Here is a 24,283-nt window from a genome sequence, read left to right on the forward strand (position 1 = left end):
TCATACACATTTTGATTGTTATGATTTTCCCTCGTTCAGCTGATGTTAGAGTTCCAACTTGTTTTTTACCCATCTTAGCAATTACTTTTGACACTTTTTTTGGTACTGAAGAAATTCCTGTCTCGTTAACATTATATATATTATTTGGAGTTATGTTATTTTCATCTATGCTTTTAGTCAATAGTTCAAAATTTTATTCACAGCAGGTCGGTTAAATCCCATTGGTCTAGCTCCAGAAGTTCCCTCTGGTATACCCAAAGAAATAACAGGATTGTGTTTTAAAAAGCTTTCTGCCCACTGGTAGCCTGCCATTCTTGATTTTTTGTTAAAGCTATGTGACATCTTGTTCTTTTCAGCTAGCTGAAATGCCAATTCTCTCAAATCTTTCATTGTAACTGGAAACAAGCAACTCTCTAGAAAAATTAGATGTTTAGCTAACTCTTACTCTTGTTCACGGTTAAAAACTGATTTAAAATTCCCAAGTTTTTTTACTGAACAACTACTTAGTTCTAAACTCCCTTGCTGAAGTCTTTTTATTCTGTCTTGCAGTGTCATTGTTGGGATACAAAACATTAACGATGCCTTCTTATACCCCATTTCCTTCTTTATTACTGGTTCAATAGCTGCTATCATTGAATTTTTTCCCCCAGGATTGTCGATGAGTTAGACGTTTGTATTTTCTAACCATATTATGTAACTGTATGCACAAAATAATAATTTTTTTTCTATCAAAGAAAAAATATAATAACAATATATAAATATACAATATGTATCTATATATGTATATGTGTATATATATATATATATATATATATATATATATATATATATATATATATATATATATATATATGATATATATATATATATATATATATATATGTATATTTATACATACATACATAAATATATATATATATATACTTTTATATATATATATATATATATATATATGTATGTATAAATATACATATATATATATATATATATATATATATATATATATATATATATATATATATATATATACTTTTATATATATATATATATATATATATATATGTATGTATAAATATACATATATATATATATATATATATATATATATATATATATATATATATATATATATATATATATATATATATATATATATATATATATATACTTTTATATATATATATATATATATATATATATATATATATATATATATATATATATATATATAATAGAGCTTATATAGCTAACTAGTATATATTAATACACACATACACACACACACACAAATATATATGTATATATATATATATATATATATATATATATATTTATATATATATATATATATATATATATATATATATATATATATATATATATATATATATAGAGAGAGAGAGAGAGAGAGAGAGAGAGAGAGAGGAGAGAGAGAGAGAGAGAGAGAGAGAGGAGAGAGAGAGAGAGAGAGAGAGAGAGAGAGAGAGAAAGAGAGAGAGAATAGTATAGTTACTATACTATACTATAGTATAGATAAAACTCTATAACCTTAGACATTAATAGCAAAAAATAATGGTTTTGAAGTATTAGTATCAAAACAATAGTAATAGTAGATCAAAACAATAGTTATAGTATTGCACGAACTTCTATAAATACTATTATTCTACTAATACTATTGTTTTGATCTCCTTTTTATATATAATATAAAGGCTTGTCAAAAATAAACAGTTATAAAGTAGTTTTATTCAACGCTCACTAAATATTTATATATTATATATTTTAATATATATAATACTAGATATATTTTAAAAAAATTTTAAAATAGAATACTTACACAATTTTGTATTTATAATTACAAGTTAAATTATTTAAAACGCGTATTATAGGGGGTTAATTTATTTCAGTGGGGGTTAGAAATACTTAAGCCCCCGGTTAATCCATTTCGCTATACTTTAAAATAATTTAACTCCCGGGGGCATATTTTGAAACCCTATACAGACTCAGAATAGGCAGAAATTCGCGCAACCTGATTCGCTGATTTTGAAAGAGAGGCTTTCGCGCGTATGTTTAAATCAAAACAAATGTCAAAAAACGTTTAAATAATAAAAGTGAATTTGAGTAACTTCATATAAAACCAAATAATAATAGCAAAAAAAAAATGATTTTTTTATCCAATTTTGTGAAATATAGTACAAATACTTATACAAACCCTCACAACTCAAACATCCGTGATTTTCAGAATTTTTTCTTAAAAATAAAGATTTGAAAAAATTAGTTTGTTTTTCTAATTGTTTTTATAATTCTAAGATATAAAAAAGACAACCATTGTAACAAACTATAAACCAGATGGTGAAATTTGACTATGCTGTGATTCTCATACGATAGATTTTTTAAAACAGTTTTAAAATTTACCTACTAATATGAATAGACTATTATTAACTTGGTATAATTTTTTTTCAAATTAAGTTCCCATATATCCAATCATTTAGCAAGAAAAGTATTTTGAAAAAATAACCTAATTTCTTTTTAGAACTTTACACTTATTACTCCCATATATAAATTATATACAACACTAAAAAAGTTGGAGAATATTGCTATTGGTTGTTATAGCTAGCCCAGATGATTTGCAACACTCTTAAATTAAAAGCAATTGTAAGCAAGAGCGAATTTAGATATCCTTTGGTAATGTATAGTAATAAAAGATCACAAAGCATTGCAGCATAATAAGCTATTAGAAAAAATCTATAACCTGATGTCCACAAGTGTGTTTTGATATAGTAAACTGATTACCAAAAGCAATAAATCTCAACTTAACACACCTTTATGAAAAACTAAGTGTAAAAAGGTAGAAACAAGAAAGATTGCCAACATGCAAGTTCATGTTGTTGTTTATTTCAATTTCAAAACTCAATACATGTTTGTTGATAAATACCTGAACAAAATACTTGTTATTGTATTCTATAATTAATATAAAATGTGTATCCTTTAATAGCAACTGATGGTAAATAATATTAAATAAAGCAGCAAACTTTGATAAATTTTATATATTTATAATGCTAATAATTTATTTTACATTATATATTCCAGAAAAAAAGAAAATATGTCTGCTCAAAAAATTAGAAAAAAAATCTTAAATAAAATGTACTTCATATTTACAATTTTTATTCATAGTTTTATTATGCAATTTTTAATATAACCAATAAAAACAAGTGTTCTTTTTTTAAATTTCTGTGAATATCTCTTGTTTATTAATATAAAAACAGAGACGTGTTATGTTTTATTTTGATGTAATATTAATAACTTTTTTTTAAAACTTGCTACTTCAAATGTAAAAGCTAATTTTGATGAAGTTATTTTTATTACAAAAATTGCCATAATTCACCTTTATTTGGTTAAATTTTTTGACTTTAATACTCAGTAAAGTTTTAATGTTCAGTGAAAAAACAAATATCACTTTTTTTGTTAAATTTTCCAATAGATTTTTATCCAATTTATTATTCAAATTATTTCCATTAGATTAATATCCAATTTTCATCCTATATAATATATATAAAGAAAAATATTGATGTATGCCTTATCAGCCTTCTCAAAATTTAGGTTGAACAGTAACTTCTTCAGGGTTCATAGATTTATATGGAACATGTAAGCTAGTTTGGCAAAACATCTGTAAAAATTTTCTTTTTCCAAAATTTTAAATGTTAAACTGTTTATAATTAACAAGTTGGTATAAAGATGCAGTAACGAGCTTAGAACAACCTCTAACTCAGCTTAAAATTTAAACTTTTCATATTATAAGTACTTTACCAGAAGTCTGGTGCAATTGCATATAAACTTTGTATCGAGTATGCTTTATAAAACACGGACATTATATTTGATGAGAAACACATTTAGAAATCTTGCAGAATTGCACACATGCAAATTCAAGTGAAATATTTCAAGAGTTTATACATACAAAACACATTTTATAATAGCTTTTTTTTTGATAATTCTCTTTTCTTTTTTTTATTACTCTTTTTTCATTAAAACGATTTTAACCACTTAGTTTAGTTTTTTAAATTTTTTTTTCTTTCAATTACTGCAATACAAAAATGCCACAATCATTTGCCATAATCTACTTTTATTTATGCCATAATCCACTTTTATTTGGTTAACTTATTTGACTTCAATACTTTTTCTTGCTTTTAATGTCAGTGTTTATATGAAACTGTACAAAAATTACTGTTCTGTAGACAAACATAAATATCACTTCTTTTATTAAAATTTCAAATATTTTATAACTTAATGCAGCCTGCCAAAATTTTTATAAATTTAAAAAAAAGTTTTTAATGGTTTAACACGATGTTTTATTAAAGTTACGTAATAAAAAAATATATCAGCCTCCTCCAAACTATGGTTGAAACAAAGCATGAAAACAAAATCTCCTCAGAGCTCATATATTGACATGGAACATGTAAGCTAGTTTTGCAATTAGTACAAATTTTCTATTTTAAAAAACTCTAATTTTCAACTCTTTATAATAAACATGTAAATCAGTTTATAAATAAAGTTCTTCACCAGTAGTCACGTAAAACTGCATATAAACTTTGTATGCTAAAGTGCTTCACTATTAGTATCGTACAACATACTTATATAAACTATGTATTTGAGAATGCTTTAAGGCCAAGGGCATATTTTAAGAGAAACACATTTGTAGATTTTTTCAAATTTACTTCAACACATTTTTTTTTCGTTTCTTAAAATTAACAATAGATAAAATCTTCATCACCAAGATAAACTTTATTGAAATTTTTACGAGTGAAAATTCTCTTGTACAAATAGATTTTGATACATTTTAAATACTCTGAAGAGTACTAAAAAAAAATAATTTCCTGTGTTAATAGTAACACATGACTTGTATTGATAAACTTAGTATATCATAACTTTGAAATTTATTTCAAAAATCTGTTTGTTTTGATTTTAATTATATTTTTCAACAAAATCGCACTTGCCTCTCTTTCAAAATCAGCGGATCAGATTGCTCATTTTTCTGCCTATTCTGAGCCTGTATAGGTGTTCAAAATATGCCTCCCGGGGTTAATTTATTTCGAAATAGATTAACCGGGGAGTTAAAATGTTTTAACCGGGAGTTAACTTTTTGGGGAGTTAATCTATTTCGCGTCACCGGCAATAACTTTTTGAGATAAAAGGCCGGGTGAATAAAAAAAAGCAATTGTAAATAAAAATTTCAGGAATTTTGCTTAAGTTTTTATTCACGTAAAGCTGAGCAATTGAAGGGCTTAGTGCTAAAAGTACTTAAGTCACAAAATTAATGTTTTGAGAAAATTTAGTTTGATCAGAGATATAACACTTCAAAACAAGGATTTAAATGGCTGATCAAAGTAGATTTTCTCAAAACATTTACTTTGTGACTTAAGTACTTTTAGCACTAAACCCTTCAATTACTGGGTAAATTGCATAACTTTACGTGATAAAAAATTTGTGCAAAGCTACTAAAGTTTTTATTCACGTAAAACTGACCAATTACTGAGTAAAAGCAATTACTTTTTTTATTCACCCGGCCTAAAGTATAAACAATACTTAGTAAGTAAGTAGTGCCTATATTTTTCTTGTAATAATTCCTTTATTAAGTTTAACTCTAATCTGGACAAGCTATTTCATGTAGTGAAGTGCAAGTGTGACATTGTTTCTTGTAAGGAGGCAAGTTGTAGTCCATGTGTTTATTCCCAGAATAGAACTTCAGTTTATGAAATCTCAAAGAGAAAAATTTAACATTAAGAAATGGTGTTTCAAATAGAGCAACTCCTGCAATTTTAACACTAACACTGAAAGCAGCTTAAGAGTGTAAACTTTGTACTTTTTTAAAATGAATGTGACTGACAGTGAAACAGTGACAAATCACAAGAAAATTGAACGCTCTAAATTAAAGGTGATGTAGCAATTAAAATCAGAAAATGATGATATGGTAAAAAAAAGATGGAGTTTAATGTGTAATATTTGATGGAAGAAAGAATAAGACAAAATTTTCTTTGACTGGAGAAGATAAAAAAATTTCACCACAGACTTGTACAAGAAGACCATTATTCAGTTTGTGCAGAGCCAGGTGGTTTATATCTGTACCATTTTACAAACGATAAAGAAAACAGATCTAAGTTTATTACCCCGCAAGAACATATAGCAGAACATATACATAAATGGATTATAGAATTTGGTATAGAATCCACTCTAGCTGCTGTTGGCTGTGATTCAACCTTCTTAATACAGGTAAATGTTTAATCATAAATACTGGTCAATACTTGATGCTAAATGCCATGCATATATTTATATAAGTATTTTTTAGGCTGGAAAGGAGGTATTATTCATTTTTTAGAAAAATAACTTCAAACCAAACTTATTTGGATAGCTTGTGCCTAACACACAAATAAACTACCTTTGAGGTACTTAATGTCAGTTAATGATAGGTAAACAATTTCAAGATATAAGTTTTCTGGCAAAATTGGTAAACTTGTAATTCAAGATTTAGATATTGAAATTGATTTATTAGATATTGATGAAGGTACCTTAAAAAATTTATTTAGTGATCAAAGATATACCGAAAGATCACAGAGATACCAGTTAACAAAAGTTATTAAAGATAAAATAATGCCAGACAATTTAAAAGAAATTCAAGTTGATCCCCACAATCGTGCATGCTGGTTAAACTTGGTAAGTAGGCTTTGCAGAGTTTTTTCAAATAAATAGAAACGATATTGAGAATTTAAAACACCTTGTACAGTTCTGTATTGGTGTATACTATGTATTATGGTTTGAAATTAATGTAAGAACTTTTTATTTTTACTTTGACAATTTTTATTTGTGTGTTTATAGAAAATTTTATTAATAATGTTTAGATAAATTAAAAATGGACTAACGAACCATACCATATTATCAAACAGCTGGAATTTGTCCAAAAAATGAACTTAAATATTCAGAAAACAGTTTTACCCTATGTTTATTGCTCTGCCTGGAATGCTCACAGTGAATCCATACTTCTAGCACTACTTTGTAGCAAAGATAAAGAAGAGAGGATGTTTGCAGCAAAGACAATACTTTCAATAAGAAATTCAAGTTCTCTCGGAAACGAAAAATTTCAAAAGTTAACACCGATGCTTAAATTATTATCGAACTGATTGATTAAAGTACTGGTATTTACGAACCTTATGCTCGCATGCAAGATTAGTAAAGAAGAACTTATTAAATTCTTAGAAATTTCGATGGAAGTTCCAGAATTCCTTGTACACGGAAAATCCATAAAAAGAATTGTGAAGGAAGTTACAAGAGCTTCTAGCATAGTTTATGGACAAGAAAGGCGGGATGGGTTTATATAGACAACAATGGCTCACAGAGAACTTCTTCCTGTTTTAGAATCTAAACAGAATTTGCCTAAGCTTTGTTAAGTAATAAATTCTAACTTTGTTGTATAATTAGTATAATCAAGTAAATTCATAAAAACTACTTATAAATGATTTTTTATGCTTCTAATTGGTAGTATTTGGGGTGGCGGTTGAGGAATCTTTAAAAAATTTTTTGTCTACATTATAATCATATTATATTGTTATGCAAAATATTACAGCAAAGTATAGCAAAAATAAAGATCTTTGTCTAATAAAGGGTATTTAATCGAGGAAAGGTGTCTAATAAAGGGTATTTAATTGAGGAAATTTGAGGCAAACCGCGTAATTCGCATTTTTTACCCAAAACTTCGGTTTTTAAGGTCAAAATTTGACAACCTATAAATTAGAATTTTTCATTTTTTTTCTTTTGCATTAGTTTTACATAAGGTTTTAATATGGTCTAAGCATTTATTGTAAAAAGTTGAAAAATGACCTGCCCGAATGCGCTAAATACGCTTGATATTAAAACAAAACGTTTTATGGTCAGTTTGAAAAAACTCTTGTTCGGAAAAAAACCCGTTTCCATTGTTCTACTACTTGATGTTCAAACTCGTGTTAACGACCCGCTCGCACAAAAAGATAAACAAAACCTAATTTAACATTGCTCTTCTTATAATTTTGAATTGTTGATTGGTTTTGAGATTTAATGTAAAATGGTAATAAAAAATTTTGTTTTAAAGAATTTTTCAGTGCAGTATTAGATATAACTGAATTTTTCAAAAACATTTGACACCATCTCTTACATCTTTTTAATCCTCAAGCTGAAAACTTATGGTAATGTTGGAGAACTTCTTGATTTGTTGTAAAAAACGGCTCTTAACAAATCTTTGCGTTTAAAGAAAACAAATTTAAGTACACGTTATGTAAAATCCGTAAAATTTTATTGAGAAAACTAATTAAATTTTTTTGTTTTTTAAAAATCCAAATTAATATGCTGGAATGTTTTTAAAATATTCAAGAAAGATTTGTTTTCAATTTATTTACTGTTTGCATACATCGACTGACAAATAGGTAAAATATGCGAGGAGTGCTGCTATATCGATTAACAAATGGTTATGATAATAAATGCCAGAACTGTAAATGGATGTTTAGATGAGTACTAAGACATCACATTGAATAAGCCTGCTGTTGGGGGCTTCAGTACATGCATCAACTATATTATAGCCTGCTGCCGGAAAGAAGTGTTGTTACATCAACTGAGGGTTTAAAAGATAGCATGGGGCAGCTATCTTTTCTTTCATTTTTCTTCTTTGTCTGAAAAAGTGGTATAAGCAAAACTAGTAAGCATATGCTTATCTAAACTTGCTATAGTATATATATATATATATATATATATATATATATATATATATATATATATATATATATATATATATATATATATATATATATATATATATATATATATATATTATATATATATATATATATATATATATATATATATTTATATGTTAATTCACCTCCTTAAGTACTACAGTTGAGTACTTTAACTGTGGTTACAACCCTCTCCCAAATCTATAACTCTGAAACACAAACCTTAACAAACAAGGCTGCTGCGCAGAGAAACCATTTGAATAATAGTATTGAATAATAAACATGTTGAATAATATATATATATATATATATATATATATATATATATATATATATATATATACATATATATATATATATATATATATATATATATATATATATATATATATATATATATATATATATATATAGATAGATAGATAGATAGATAGATAGATTGATAGATATTTTAAAATAAAACTTTTTTATGCATTTATTCCTATTTGCTAAAAATATATTTGTTTTTACGATATTTCAAGGGAATATTGATACCCTTGTTATCAAATATATTATAAAACTGTTATAAAAAATAAAACAGATATATTAAACAAAACTGTTTAAACTTATGAAGCAATTTTCTTTGTAAGAGCTTCTTTTTAAGGGTTTTTTAAGAGAGTTTTTTGTGACGTAAGTATTTGAACATGGGTTTCCATAATGACTTTGTCACATAATTGCCATTATCCTGGTTAAGATTATTGTCGTGAAAGGTACTTTTATTGTGTTGTATTTCCCTAATTTTCCTGTTAAAACTATTTATTTCTATTTTTAAGGTATTGTCACAGCTTCAGTTGAAATTTCCTTTGCAAATTTTGAAAATTTCAGCTGCAGCTGAATTTTCTCCTTTACCTTTTTGTGCACTTGTTTGATATTGACATATTCAAGACGATATCTTTAGTCCTGTTTCACCAACATAACATTTGCCACAATGGCACTCAAATTTATAAACATGACGATTATGTGACAACTTTATTTTGGAAACCCATGTCAAAATACTTGTCACAATAAACTCTTTTAAAAACTCTTAGAAAGGAACTCTTACAAAGAACATTGTTTCGTAAATTTAAACAGTTTTTTAAGTATAGCTGTTTTATTTTTTACAACGTTTTTTTTAATACACTTGATATCAAGGGTATCAATATTTCCTCGAAATATCGTAAAATAAATGTATTTTTAAGAAATAGGAATAAATCCATAAAAAGAAGTTTTATAAACATATATATATATATATATATATATATATATATATATATATTATATATATATATATATATATATATATATATATATATATATATATTTAATAATAGTATATTGTTATTTTTTTTATAGATATAGAATACAGCTATGAGTTCAGGTATTTCAAATAGTAATTCCAATATTTCAGACACAGATTCTAATGTTTCAGCTGCAGGTTCGGGTATTTTAAGTCGAGCTATAGCATTAAATCGAATAATTGAAAGTTATGTGGATTCAATGTTTGATAAAAAAAAATTTTCGAACTTTCTTGCAAATGGTTTTAAAGATGCTTATTTATGCAATAAAGAGATATTTATAGAAAAATCAAAAACTTACCAAGATCATATAAAAGCAGAGTTATTGCAAGATATAACTAATTATTTAAAGAAAGCGTCAATCATTAAAAAACTAAATCAATTAGATGAATATGAGTTAAATTTAGAGAATGAACCTCTGATGAAGTATGGAAGTTCTTTAAATTTGTGTTTACTATCAGCCAAAGAGCAATACCTAATTGAACATGAAAATAGTGTAGAAGCAGAGTATTCAGCATTGAAAAATAAACTTATAGAAAAATTAAAAAATCTCGAAGACATCAAAACGGAGCTAAAAGAAAGATGTTGCAATTCTGAAAAAGATTTAAATGTGGTTCGCTTAGAACTAGAAAAGTTGCGCAAAATTCTGTGAATTTTTAATTTTAATTATTTTAAATTCAATAGTTAACAATATTTTCATTGTCATGTCAATGACAATGATTGTCACTTATATATTATAGAAATGTTTTCTCATATTTATTTTAAAAGTTTATATTCATGATCAAGTTTGTATTTATAAATTGTTTATTTGACTCAATGTTTAAATTAAATAAAACTATCAGGTGTTATACTATAATAACATTTTCTAAACATGAAAAATTCTGATATTGAAATTCTATGAAAACTCTTGGAAATGTCCTTGAACATTATAAAAATGATTGATATGACAGCATTCATCTTAATTTATTAAAAGTATGAAGTTATTGTTCGAGTTTATAATTTTATAAAATAGTTGCGTATATTTTATAAATTATTTATTTTTCTGTAAATGCATCTCTTAACAGTTCTAAATATTACGTTATAGTTCTTTATGCGCAGAAAATCGCATTAAAAAAAAGTAAATACACAGATATATTAAGAAAGCATTCTTGAAAGAAACAATTGTTTACATGAGATTTTTTTCTTTTTTTATAATATAGACATTAATTTTGCTTTATTTAAGTTTATTATAACCGCTTTAAGTCTAAACTTTACACTGTTTAAATGTTTGTGTTATAGAATATATCTGAATATGAAAGAAATTTAAAAATGACATCATACATTTTTATTCACAGCAATTGATGTTAGCTGATATTAATTTTTATGTTTTTATAAACTTTATTGTTAAAAATTATATTTTTAGAAAAATTATGAAGTTTTTTTCAATTTTTCTAATGTTACTAACATTTTTGTTTAAAGTAGCCAGAAATTTTCTGGAAAAAATAATAAATACAGAAATGGTTAATTTGATCGTATATTTGAAAAAATCAAGAAAATTCAAAGTTTATAAAACAAATATTTAACAAAAATAATTAAAAACAATTAAGAACAAAAATAAACTTTTCTTTTTTGCATGTTACTACTACATTCTCAAATCAGTATTATACTTCGTATACTTTCTTGTCAGCGTAAAACTAAAATAGACAAATTTCAGGAGTTATGCAGTAATGCTTCACTTAAGATTATTACAAATATGCCATGGGCATGAATTAACAACACTCTTCATGGAGTCCTTCATCATTCACCTGACTTAATAATTTTTAATGATGGTCACGACCTTGGCAATATATCAGAGGAAGGTCTTGAAGCAAACAACAAAGATATTAGAAACTATTTAAAATTTCTCTCTCGTAAGACATCAAATCTAGAACAATTTACAGATGTAATAAGTCGTCTTTTAGAGAGATCGGATCCTTGTGTTTTAAACTGAATTATCTATTCACATCCTCCAAAGTTATACCAAGATTGTGGTTCAAATGAGCATACAAGCAGCTCTCGTGAGCGTGTGTTTTCAAAACCAAAGAGATATTTTGATTATATGTTTGAAAACCTTATTTATGATCAATTATAAAGTTATTAACATTTTTTTCTATTTTAACTTTTTATCTTCAAATATATATTGCAAGTTCAAATCATTAGAACTCTTTCCTTATAATTTTATTATATTAACATTATTTTAAATCCAAATTTGACAGAATACTTGTTTTTAAATACTAAACTTCTTATCGATAGAACAGTAGAAACCAGACCTCATATTATTTAAATTTTTGAATTTTCTTTTATTTAAGTATATCTAATAAACTACTTTTTTAATTGTCATCTAAAAAAAATTTAACTTTGAGTAATTATCAAAAAATACTAATTTATCAAAAATGACCAAATATGGTAATTTAAACCCAACCCACAAATTTAGTTTAATATTAAAAGTTTAAATTTTCTTATAACCAGCAAAAAAATATCTTTCTAAAAAATCCTCGATGAGTTTTCCTGGATTTTTTAATCATTAGTTATGATCTTATTTCCAAAACTTTGCTTTCTGGGCAGTAGACCCTACTGTACACTATGGTTACAACTTATTAAGTTACACATACCATAAGTCATGTTGTGACTTTCTCAATTCATTTAAATATTATTAAAGGAAGTTTGACAACTACACTCTCTAAACCATAATCAATTGAACTGTGCTTTCGTTCCTGGTGAAAAAATACGTGTAAGTTGTGTAAGAAAAATCAGGACTGACGAAAAGGTTGAAAAGAGACATGACCTCGATTACATATCAACTGATAGCTCTATTATACAAATTGATTATCTAAATCTTTGTCATTAAATTTAGTATTAAAAAATCATCCAACATGAGTATGCTACAAATAGATATTAGATAAAAAAAAAAAAGAAAAAAGAAAGTTAAGTTGTTAAATAAATCATTGAATGCCTTCTGAACATAAGAAATCTCAAATTAGTAAGCTCAAAAGTTCCTCCGAGATTATCTTGTAGAAACTCAAAAAATATCTCAAACAATTGTTTTTTAATGAGAATAATATTTCACAAAAAAATAAAAATGCTTACCTTAGTTTCTATCCATTGGACCATTCAGGAAATAAATAAATTAAAACAACTCAATTATGTTTCTATCCATTGAACCATACAGGAAATAAATAAGTTAAAACAACTCAATTGAACCCCTCAATTAAACAATTAATAACATAGCCAAAAAATCCTAAAGGATTTTTTGGCTATGTTATTAATTATTTAATTGAGGGGTTCAATTGAGGAAAATAAAAAACTTTAAATGAACAAAATAAAAAACTTTGATAACTATAAACACTTTTTAATTTATGTGTTTTAATTTAATGGGGTTCAAATTTGAATTTTTTTTTGTTCCAAATTCTTTTAGGATCCTATAGGACTTTTTGACTAGGGTATACAGCTCATTCAAAAGCAACTCACATTACAGGCGCGGGATTAGCTTTTTAAAGAAGTTAGTCAAGAAATGTTGGCGCTTCTAGGTATAGAGAGGGGCGGGGGAAGGGGGGAGGAAGCCCCCTTTAAACGAGGGGGCAACTTAAATTTGCCCGCTCGATTGTCAAGGGGACAAATTTAAGTTGACCCCTTGGGTTCAAAATTATTTAAAAGATACCATTTGTTTACAAACTCTAAAACAAAGAGGCTCAAATGGTGTTTCATTACGGACGCTAAAACGGGCACGGACCATTGGACCTACTCAATCTGCCAAGCTTTAGTCTCTCTCTCATCTTTGTAAAGTTGTCGTAAAAAAATCTCTTTTTCTTTTCTACAAATACTATCATGATCATTGCTCAAAGCTACTATCTCTAGTCCCATCAATTAAAACTCATTCTCGCTATTTAGCAAAGCCTAAAGCACTAATTATTTCAGACACCCCTTTTTATGAATTCAAAAAAGAAGCAGAGGGTTACACTAATTTAGATCGATTCGAAGAAAAAAATACAACACGCTAATTAAAAACACTACCATAATACTTCAAATTTAATGCACAGTATAATTAATTTATGACAAAACAGTCACAACAATCTTTCTACTTTTAGCTACTTTTTAAGTTCAGTTTTTAATTGATCGTTAATACCTTAAACGTTAATAATAGTACCTTGAAACAAATTTCTAAATTTACTTTAACTAGTCTCACAAGTTAAACCTGTTATATTTTGGTAATTTATGGAATTTATTTTGTAGGAATAAATTTTTTCTATAAATTAAACCAATCGCCTAAAAAAAGTGTATTAAGAAATTGTTATGAAGCAAAAATTAAAAGTGTGTCATGGTGCCCCACTCTCCCCTACATTATTTCCGAAACGATGCTAAAAATAATTAAAATTTAAATAGACACACAACGTATTATTACCATTTATATAACAAAAATTATAACTATTGGCATGAAAGATACAATATAAAAATAACATAATAATATACAATATAGTAGTAACTCAATATAGTAATGACATAAATATTTTTCGTAAACATCGGTAAACAATGTAAACAAATTTGCGATGCGGCCGGTGAACAGTTATCACTTAATAAAATAAATCATTTTAAATTTGTATAAAACATAATGCTCTTAATCAATATATAAAAAATACAGTGTATCAAAAAGTAAAATCATATATATTTTTTAAATATAAAAACTGATAAAATCCTATTTACCAATTGAAAGTGTTAAGGTTACTAGAAAGAAAAAAAATAGTATATTAGAACAGGGACGTAGCACTCATTATAGGAGTGGTCCGGCGAATTTAACTATATTCATAACACATTAAAAAACTGTTTACAACAATGAATTGTAATAGCAAACGCACAAATCAAAACAGAGAAAACAACGTTGACCAATGTTGTGAACCCTTAACAAAGTCATTAAGTGTTGTCTTCAGATCAAGTGTATCTATCCTTTCTTTGTGAACATTAAGTATTAATAAATGATTCAGCCGTTTCTGAGACATTTTTATCCTGAGATATGTTTTAACCCTAAGAGCACTGAATGATCTTTCTGATGTTGCATTTGTTGCTGGCATTACTAAAACAAGTTGAAGTACTTTTTTCACTTCAGACATAAGACTTTGTTGATCCTGAGAGAGAGAGGTGAAGTAATCCTTGACATCAAAAATATTTATATTATTTTTCGATGACTCATTTTGCTCCTTAAAGACCTGCTGAAAACGTAGTCCAAACGTGCCTCAAGTAGACCTTTGCTTAAATCATCACCATATAAGGAGCAAACACCATTTACATCATCTTCCAACCTCTCTTGCTTAATTGCTTTTATCAAAAGAGCTTCCATTTTATATCCGTGTTGATCAAAGCGTTCTTGTATGGCAGCAATGATAACATCTGATTACAATGATTACTTCATAATAACAATTATTACTTCATGGAAACAATGATTACTTCATAATATCTTAGTCTGTATAAGGATTTAGGGTCTGCATGATAATCACCATCAGAGTTACCAATATCAAACCTCTTAAATATTTTCCTGATCTAGGAATCTGAGGTTCATTAACATTTAATTTGGATGCCATAAGATTAACCTTACCCCACAGAAGATTAAAAGATGTGTCATTTTGAAGAGATTTTAATGTAGCAATAGTTATTAGAGCAATTTGATGTCCATCCATTGCAGACATGGACTTGTATCGCAAAGTGAATCTAAGATTATCTGAGTGCCTCAACATGGTCTCACCTAAAATAACTCTATAGAAGTAATTGAAAGTTTTCATTTGAGCTGGTACTCCATAAATTCTTGTCTTCAGTTCAGTATCCTTGCTTACATCAACTGCCTCTTCTCATGTCATCTGTAAAACGTTAGAGTTACTAATTATACTAGCAAGTGAATCTGCTCTTACTGTCTATCTGGTAGGATGTAGTGTTCTAATTCCAACAGTTGGAGCATCAAACAAGTTTGCTTTGATATTTTTAAACATTGCCTCTCTCATTGGTGAATACTTTATAAGTTTTATAATTTCATTTGTGTTTTCTAATGCATTTCTCATAATCTTGGATTGTTTTACAGTGTCACCAACAGCAAGATTTAAAGCATGACTGTAGTAATGAGTGTATACTGCTCTATGTCTGCAATTTGTTTGGCAACACCACTCCTTATCCCACTCATCACACTTGCCCCATCATAGCATTGTCCTCGTAGTTTTGCCATAGGAAGGTTCATTTGTATCATCACATCCTTAATAAGAGATACCAAAGTTGTTGCATCATTGAAATCCACAGCCTATACACCTAAAAACTCTTCGTGCATTTCCAGTTCTTCAATGATGTGTCTTACAACACATGTAACTTGCTCCATGTTGGATAAATCAGTAGTTTCGTCTATCATAATGGTCAGAGAAAGAGAAGACTGGAGCTCAGTCAGTTGTAGAAGGAATAGTTACCATCACCATGACTGCTTCTTTGTAAAAACTCAATTCATTGCTCCTGAACAATACTATAGTGTCTTTCTTAATTAGAGAAGCCAATTACCACCTGCCACAACGATGAAATTCATAAACGGTTTATATATTCAAAGATACTTTTAACAATAAAATAGTTTTTTACAGGGTATGAAAAAAGGATGATTTGTTAATGTCAATTGTTTTAGTTTAATTGCAATGTTATATACAAACAGTATACAAAAATACTTACAAATACTGCCTCGGGTTTCTTAGCAGTAATTTGTTTAAGCTTGCAGGCTTCAATACCCCAACAAGCACACAACGTTGAAACAACGTTGAAATAACGTTGATCAACGTTGATCAATGTTATTTCAATTTTGTTTCAACGTTGTGTGCTTGCTGGGACATGTATGGCAGAATATTGCGGCCTTTGCCTCATCATAATGTAAAAAAGCCAATTAGAGATGACAGGAATTAGGAACTGGTTCAATCGTTGCAAACGGATAGCTTTCTAAATGACGCCACGGACACTCACAAAATTATAGTTACGATCTATTAATAACTAAGCTTTTTTTTATAATTCATTTATACAACTACGTAAATAGATCAATTCGCGATTGTAAAAATGAACTATTCTGCTATATACCGGTATATAGCAGAATGAATTGACGCAGATTTAAATAAATAAATAAAAATATGAGCTGGTCAAAAGTGGTCCGGCGAAAGCCGGACGTGCTGGACCTATTCCTATGTCCTTGTAGAATCAAAATTTTAAAATAATATTTTATATTAAAAAATCTAACTAAAATAATTTTACTTTCATAATCATGAAAAACTCATAAATTCTTCTCTAACATCAAAAGAACTATCTATAAATCTAATAATTAAAGACATTTGTTCCTGATTGGAGCAATCAGATGCTTTATCAGCAATTATTGAAAAAAATTGATTTTCCTTTATATCGGAAATTAAAATATTCTGAATATATTTTCCACTGCAATTTATTAATTCATTTTGTGACGAATTAGAAATATAAGATGTATTCTTTGCACAGCTGTTAAGATAATGCTCAAGAACTTTATTCCCACCTCTGATCCTGTAGTTTAAAAGTTCAATACAATTTCCTACTCATTTACATTTAAGAATATTTTCCAACAGTAGGATAATGTTGGGAATCATTACAATGATCTCTCAAAGCTATATTGAGACGGCCTAAGAAAATGATTGAGTCAACAATTGAATGCAACTTGTCTCGATATAAAGCAACTTCCTTTTCATATTCTTTATTAATTAAAGTATCAATATTTTGAATACTTCCATTCATTGTATTTAAAACTGTTTAAAATATGGTTCAGGTGTTATAATGAAGATTTTGTACAGCTAAGAGATGTTCATTAATCTTTCCTTTATTCCCATGATAATGTCTATTAAAAGCACTCACAGCATCTGGCCAGTGCTTTACAGGCTGAGTAAACAAGTTTTTACATCTACTAGATTTCAAAGAGTATTTAAACCCAAACAAAACACAACTCAAAAAATATGTTTTATCTTCAGATGGTGAATAAACTAAGCCATGAAAATTGCTTTAACCAGATAAGTTGGAAAGATCGCCCATTTGTTTTTGGAAAAGAATAACTTTCATCAGGCACAAAAACATTTCTAATAAAGTTTTTTTTTAAACTTTATTAGAAATGTTAAAAATTTAAAAAACCATTTAAAGTAGATGCCTTTGAGAAAGCATGAAATATCATATTCACAAGAGAATTCACTTGACAATTTATTTGTATTAGACTCTAGTTTTGAAATTTTTGCAGATAAAAACTTTTTGTTTTTAATTTACAATCATTTTCATTTAAAGATAGCAAAGTATTCGAAGAATACGATTTTGAATATATAAAGGAATTGAAGACACTATTTCCGTGAGAGGATGTTATAAATTTGTTGTTATTAAGGTCAAATAAAAAAGATTTATTAGCAATGGTAGAAATAGGTGGTTCTTGATTGTTGTTGTATATATCTGTAAACACAGCAATTGTTAATTGTTTAGCACAATTACTAACTTTTTTACATAAAAATTTACGCTTCAAGCATTTCTCATCTGGAACGAAAACTAGAGGTACATAATAATTGTGTTTATGTTGAAGTGGAGGATTTGATTCTTCAAAAAAAAACAATAAATTCAGAACATCTGATGATGCCGATAAAATACGAGGTTCAATTTTAAGATTAAACATAAGTTTATATTTTAGGAGAGAACCATTTGTTTTGTAGTAACACTTAACTTGTTCAAAACACACAGTTGAAAGAGCAAGAATGCAAAGAAAATTAGACCATCCGAATTCTTGAGATATATCTAATGCCTTCAGGAAAACTAAAAGATGATCTTGTTAAGGAAGATCATCTTTTAGTTTTCCTGAGTCTACAGAATGTGTGGTCACAGACACTGCTAACAAATTATCTATTGATGAAAACTCATTTGGATACTTTAGGCACAAGCTGACAAATAATCGGTAATTACTGTAAAATGAGGGACTTTATTTAAATATAAATCAATTGCTGTCAGAATTCTTGAATCCATTACCTAACTATTATCACCACTCAGACAAATAGAAAACGAACTAAATAGACAATTACCAGTAGATTCAGATCTGTAAAAAAATCTGAATAAAGCTTTTTAATACACAGTAAAAAAAATCCAACACCAAGCTTAATGTAAAATAAAATTTTATTCAAGTATTTATATAAGTTTGATAAAAAAAAAAAAAGCAAATCAATTAAATCAAAGCAAAAGATAAATTTTATATATTTTAAGTCAAATTTATTATTAATAAATTTGACTTATAATTTTTAATGTTATTGTTATTTTTATTGTCAGGTAATACTGCAGTTAAGTGGCGTAAAATAATTTAGTATTTTTGCTTTTGGAGCTCTCGCTCGCAGAGGCTAAAAGTTCCTAAAATAATTATAAAAACCAAAGTAGATAAATTTCAAAGTAGTTATTTTTTAAATACGTTTTTGTTTAATATTTTTGTTTTTTGTTTTTATTGTTGATATTTTATCATTTATATTGTTAATATTTACTTATTACATTATTAATTATGCAAAATAAATTTAAATTTTCATATTTTATGATTGTATAATTTTAGTTTGTTTTAGTCAAATTTCTTATTACAATTAAAGAGTATAGGATACTACAATTATTGTTCTTGCTAATATATTTTTAAAAATAATTAAAAATTTTTATGTATCAACTACAGAGGATACTGACGAGACACACAAGATAGAAACGCCGAAAATATTGGAAACTCTTTAAATGTTTGACGCCAGATAAATTTATGAAGATGTGATGTATCACAGTACATACTATTTTTTATCAATCTGCGCTTTGCTAGCCACTGTAAAGCAGATAATGGTTGTTTAATAGAGTAACCAAGCTCCATTAAACACCAACTTTCTTGCAACACAAGTGGTTTAGCCTGGATTTCATCTTCAGCAACAATAGTTGTTAGAGCACTTGGTCTCCCACGACCAACACGTTGCATAGCTTCCTAAACAAATATTTATTATGTTAACTAAGAATAACTATTTACTTAATATAAACAATTTATTCAGTACAGAATTAATTAATAAAATTAACTTTTTTATATATAAATATAATACGCATATAATATATATATATATATATATATATATATATATATATATATATATATATATATATATATATATATATATATATATATATATATACATATATATATATATATATATAAATATATATATATATATATATATATATATATATATATATATATATATATATATATATATATATATATATATATATATATATATATATATATATAATAGAAATGAAAAAATAAGAAAATTTAACAGTGACTATTACTTTTACTTATTACATACTTTGTATGAGGCTTTTCTTTTCTTTTCTTTTTATACATTTCGAATTTTTCTATATTTCGAATGTGGTTTTCTTTAACGTTTCGCAACGTCACTTTCAAATTATTTTTTTTCATTTTCACCATCGCAGAATTTGATCAAGCAAAAATTAAAAATTATTTTACGCCACTTAGCTGCAGTATTATTACCATTATTATTATTATTATTATGATCATTATTATTATTATAATTGTTATTATTATTACTATTGGTAAAAATAATAATAATAATCAAATATAAAAATGATTTTTCTCTATTATTTTTTCTTTTACTTTGTGAAATAAATAGAGAAATACTTACTTCAACGTCATAGTTTTCCTTGAGCGGAATGTCACACTTAACAGAAATATTTCTCTTTACTGACTTTTGAACAGTCAAGAAGTCATAAAGATCTGGTTTGTGAAGGAAATTAATCTTTAACGACAATTCGATATAAACAGTTTGTAGATTTTCAATACAACCGTTCTCAATTAATTTTCTTACAGACTGTAAAGAAATGCAAGACATGCTAAAAATGTTTTATATTGGTCAGTTGAATGTTTCTTTTGAAATCTGCAATCGACAGAAACAAACGACCGATTAACGACTAACTTGCGTCTAACTTGACCTGAAGTTACGCTACTGAACGATGAAAAAAACCACTAGTTATATAAATTTAATAATTTTTTGGACTCTCGTTTGCCGAATAAACAGGCCAAGTTAGGCGCAAAAATGTTTTGCGCCTAACTTGACCTGAAGTTACGTTAAGGATAAAACGGAGGATAAAAAGGAAACAATTTAATAAGAATTTATACCATTTTGAAATCTCGTCAGTCAAATAAACGGGCCAGGTTAGGCGGGCCTAAAATGGTCCGAATTATGATACCGATAACAAAAATAGAATCCACTTTACGAATATTTCTTAAATTCGGAAGCCGGTGAAAAACGAGCAAGATGGGGACTACTTATAAAAATTCCTCAGATATCGCTAATTTACACCCAAAAAATTACAAAATAAAATCGAAAAATGAATTTTTTTTAAATTAGAAGGCTTTTTAATTAAAAAGTGTTTACCAAAAAAGATGTTAGTCGACGCGCCTAACAAGCCTAACCCTAAACCAGCCCATGCATTATGTATTCTTTTAAAACCATAAAAAAACAAGAATCAAAGTCTAATGACATAATTAAAGTGGGATTAAAATCATTTTATTTACTGGATAATCTGGCATACACTCAATCTGCGTTTATATACACCAAAACAATTAAAATATTATGCTAAAAGCGTTTAAAAATGAGCTTACTTCAAAATATCTGATGCATTTAGCTGTATGTTCATTAGAAAATGAAACATGTAAGTTTCATTAGTATGAGAAGTGCCTCGGAAAAAAAAGAATTAAAAAAGAATTAAATGACCTGGTAGCAGATTAAGCAAATAAAATAACTTACAAACAATGTTTGAACACTGATAGATGCTCTTTAGAAACAATAGTTAAAAGCCCAGATGAAGTAAAATTGAAAGATGAGTTCCTTGTTAACAAACAACTTATAGGAACTCACAAAGCAACTTATATGGACTCACAAAACATTATTATGTCAGCAAATCCTAGATATATTTTTTAAAGCTGCTTAAAGAAAACCTTAAAGCAAAAGAATGTATGATACAAATAGATTTTGTTTACATATCAAAGTCAAAAAGGTTTTATTCCAAAAATAAGGCTAAACAGTTTTTTAAAAAGTATAAAAGACTTCCATAATATAATGGATTTTTTTATCTAATGAGACATCCAGAGAGCACGTACGCAGTAAAGTTACTGGTTCAGGTCTTCCTCCCCGTGCACGCAACTGTATTCTTTCAACAAACTTCCCCTATTAGAGTACGTACCCATTATTTATTACAAATTAACCCCCTCCCCCTATGCATAAAATTTTCAAAATATTAAAAACAAAAATTTTTTTTACTTTTAACTCGACATATACTTAAATAATTTATTTAATTATTTAAGTATATGAACTTAAATAATTAACGAAATATTAATTTTTAACTCATGAAATTCAATGTTTAAATAAAAAAAGAAATCAAGTTTTTGGAGTAGTCAAACTGCGTACGTACTAAACACCGAAGTTTGTTTAACCCTCAACGACCTCAGGTATCAGATGATACACTGAATGGAAATAAAAAAATAGCTGTTTTTGATGTTTTAGACTATGTATTTGATGATGAGTGTGATTTTGAGGACACAGATTAATGTGATAATGTGTTTAATATTGAAATGATGCAGTAAACACTACTAATGAAGAAGAAAGTGAGAATGAATATGAAAAAACCAGTGATGATGAGCCTTTAGCAAGTATAGCATTAGGATCATCTAAAAATCTTAAAGCAATTATTTACAGTTGAAAATGTAAGAACTTTGAACCCCTTGATAACGTAACCTTCAAGGAGAAGAAAGGGTGGCTATATGCCATGCTACAATGAAAAAAGACAGAGGTGTTTATCCTGTAAGTCAGGACTTTTATACAAAAGCTGTAAATGCATGGCTTTGTTTTAACAAAGAAACTGTTTTGAAGTTTCAGGGCCGACGACACGGTTTTCGAAGTGGAGAGGCACACTCGTCAAATTTTAAAAAAGTCCTCTATATCTTGAATTTTCTTTAAAAAAAATAGGATCCTTTAGAAAAAAATGGGGGGCACCCCGGTGTCGTCGGCTCTGAGTTTTTCATTCCTAACTTTTTTATGGATTACTGAATTTGTTAAAACATAAATATTTTGATAAATAATTACCCGTTGTATCATATCTAATGCAACTCAAAAAAGAGCCTTGACATCATTTTTTTGTCCTGAAATTTTTTCTCTAATTATCTTATGCCCTAAGGATTACATGAATTAAAAATAAGATTTTTTGGGGTTTTTAAAGTTATTTTCGGCATTTAAGGATTAACTTCGCCAACTGAAGTTAAATGAAGTCAAATTGAGAATATTTGTTAAACGTCGGGGCCAAAGTTTATCAAGTTTCTATTCGTTTAATAAAAATACTATTCGCCAGTGCTTAGTACGTACTCGCTATCTCAAACCCTCCTCCCCTTGTACACAATCTTAGGTTTTTGGGAAATCCCCTTCCCCATACCTGCTTATGTACATTATGGAAGACCACTTAGACATCTTCAAAAGATCAGCAATAATTCGTTCAGACTCGCAGTCTTCCATTATAAGTAGTATTTGTACACGTTTAACAAGTGATGTTATAAACATTCTCTAAAACAACAATAATTATGTTACGTACGATTTTAATGTTATTGAGCATTTTTCTATTAGTCATATATATATATATATATATATATATATATATATATATATATATATATATATATATATATATATACACACACACGCAAATACTTATAAATTTTTTTTTTATGAGCCTATAATAAAAATGCTTTAAAAGCGTCAGTGATTTCACTTTTGTTTTCAAAACTTTTATCCCTTTCTAATCGAATATGAATTTAGGAATCACAAGTTTTATTTTACAAGTATTCTAATTTCCACCTAACACTTTTACATAAATAGAATTTATATTTACTTCATTTAAAAAAAGAAAAGTTAAATCATATTTGTTAACAAATTTAATCCGCCATTTGTAAAAAAGGCAAAAATGGCTTCACTTTTCGGATCGAAGTTAGACATCTTTTTCAAAAACTTTGTTTTGCGTCCTGAAGTGATAAATATGACAAAGTTTTAGTTGAACTTTCCGAAGCAAACGCTGATCACAGTAAACCAAATATTTTAGAAAATATTGTAACTGAATCCATGAAGGACAAATTGGCAGAGCTAGAAA

General features: G+C 27.1%; 1 protein-coding gene across 1 annotated transcript; it reads left to right on the forward strand.

Moving 5' to 3' along the window:
- The first annotated feature begins 7,948 nt into the window (after positions 1–7,948).
- LOC136084731 (uncharacterized) lies at positions 7,949–10,910 on the forward strand. The gene is made up of 2 exons (XM_065805412.1): positions 7,949–8,086; positions 10,119–10,910. Exon 2 carries the CDS (start codon positions 10,134–10,136, stop codon positions 10,710–10,712), a length of 579 nt encoding a protein of 192 aa, XP_065661484.1. The 5' UTR covers positions 7,949–8,086; positions 10,119–10,133; the 3' UTR covers positions 10,713–10,910.
- The last annotated feature ends 13,373 nt before the right edge of the window (positions 10,911–24,283 follow it).

This window comes from Hydra vulgaris, chromosome 09, assembly GCF_038396675.1.
Source record: "Hydra vulgaris chromosome 09, alternate assembly HydraT2T_AEP".
Classification (NCBI taxonomy): domain Eukaryota; kingdom Metazoa; phylum Cnidaria; class Hydrozoa; order Anthoathecata; family Hydridae; genus Hydra; species Hydra vulgaris.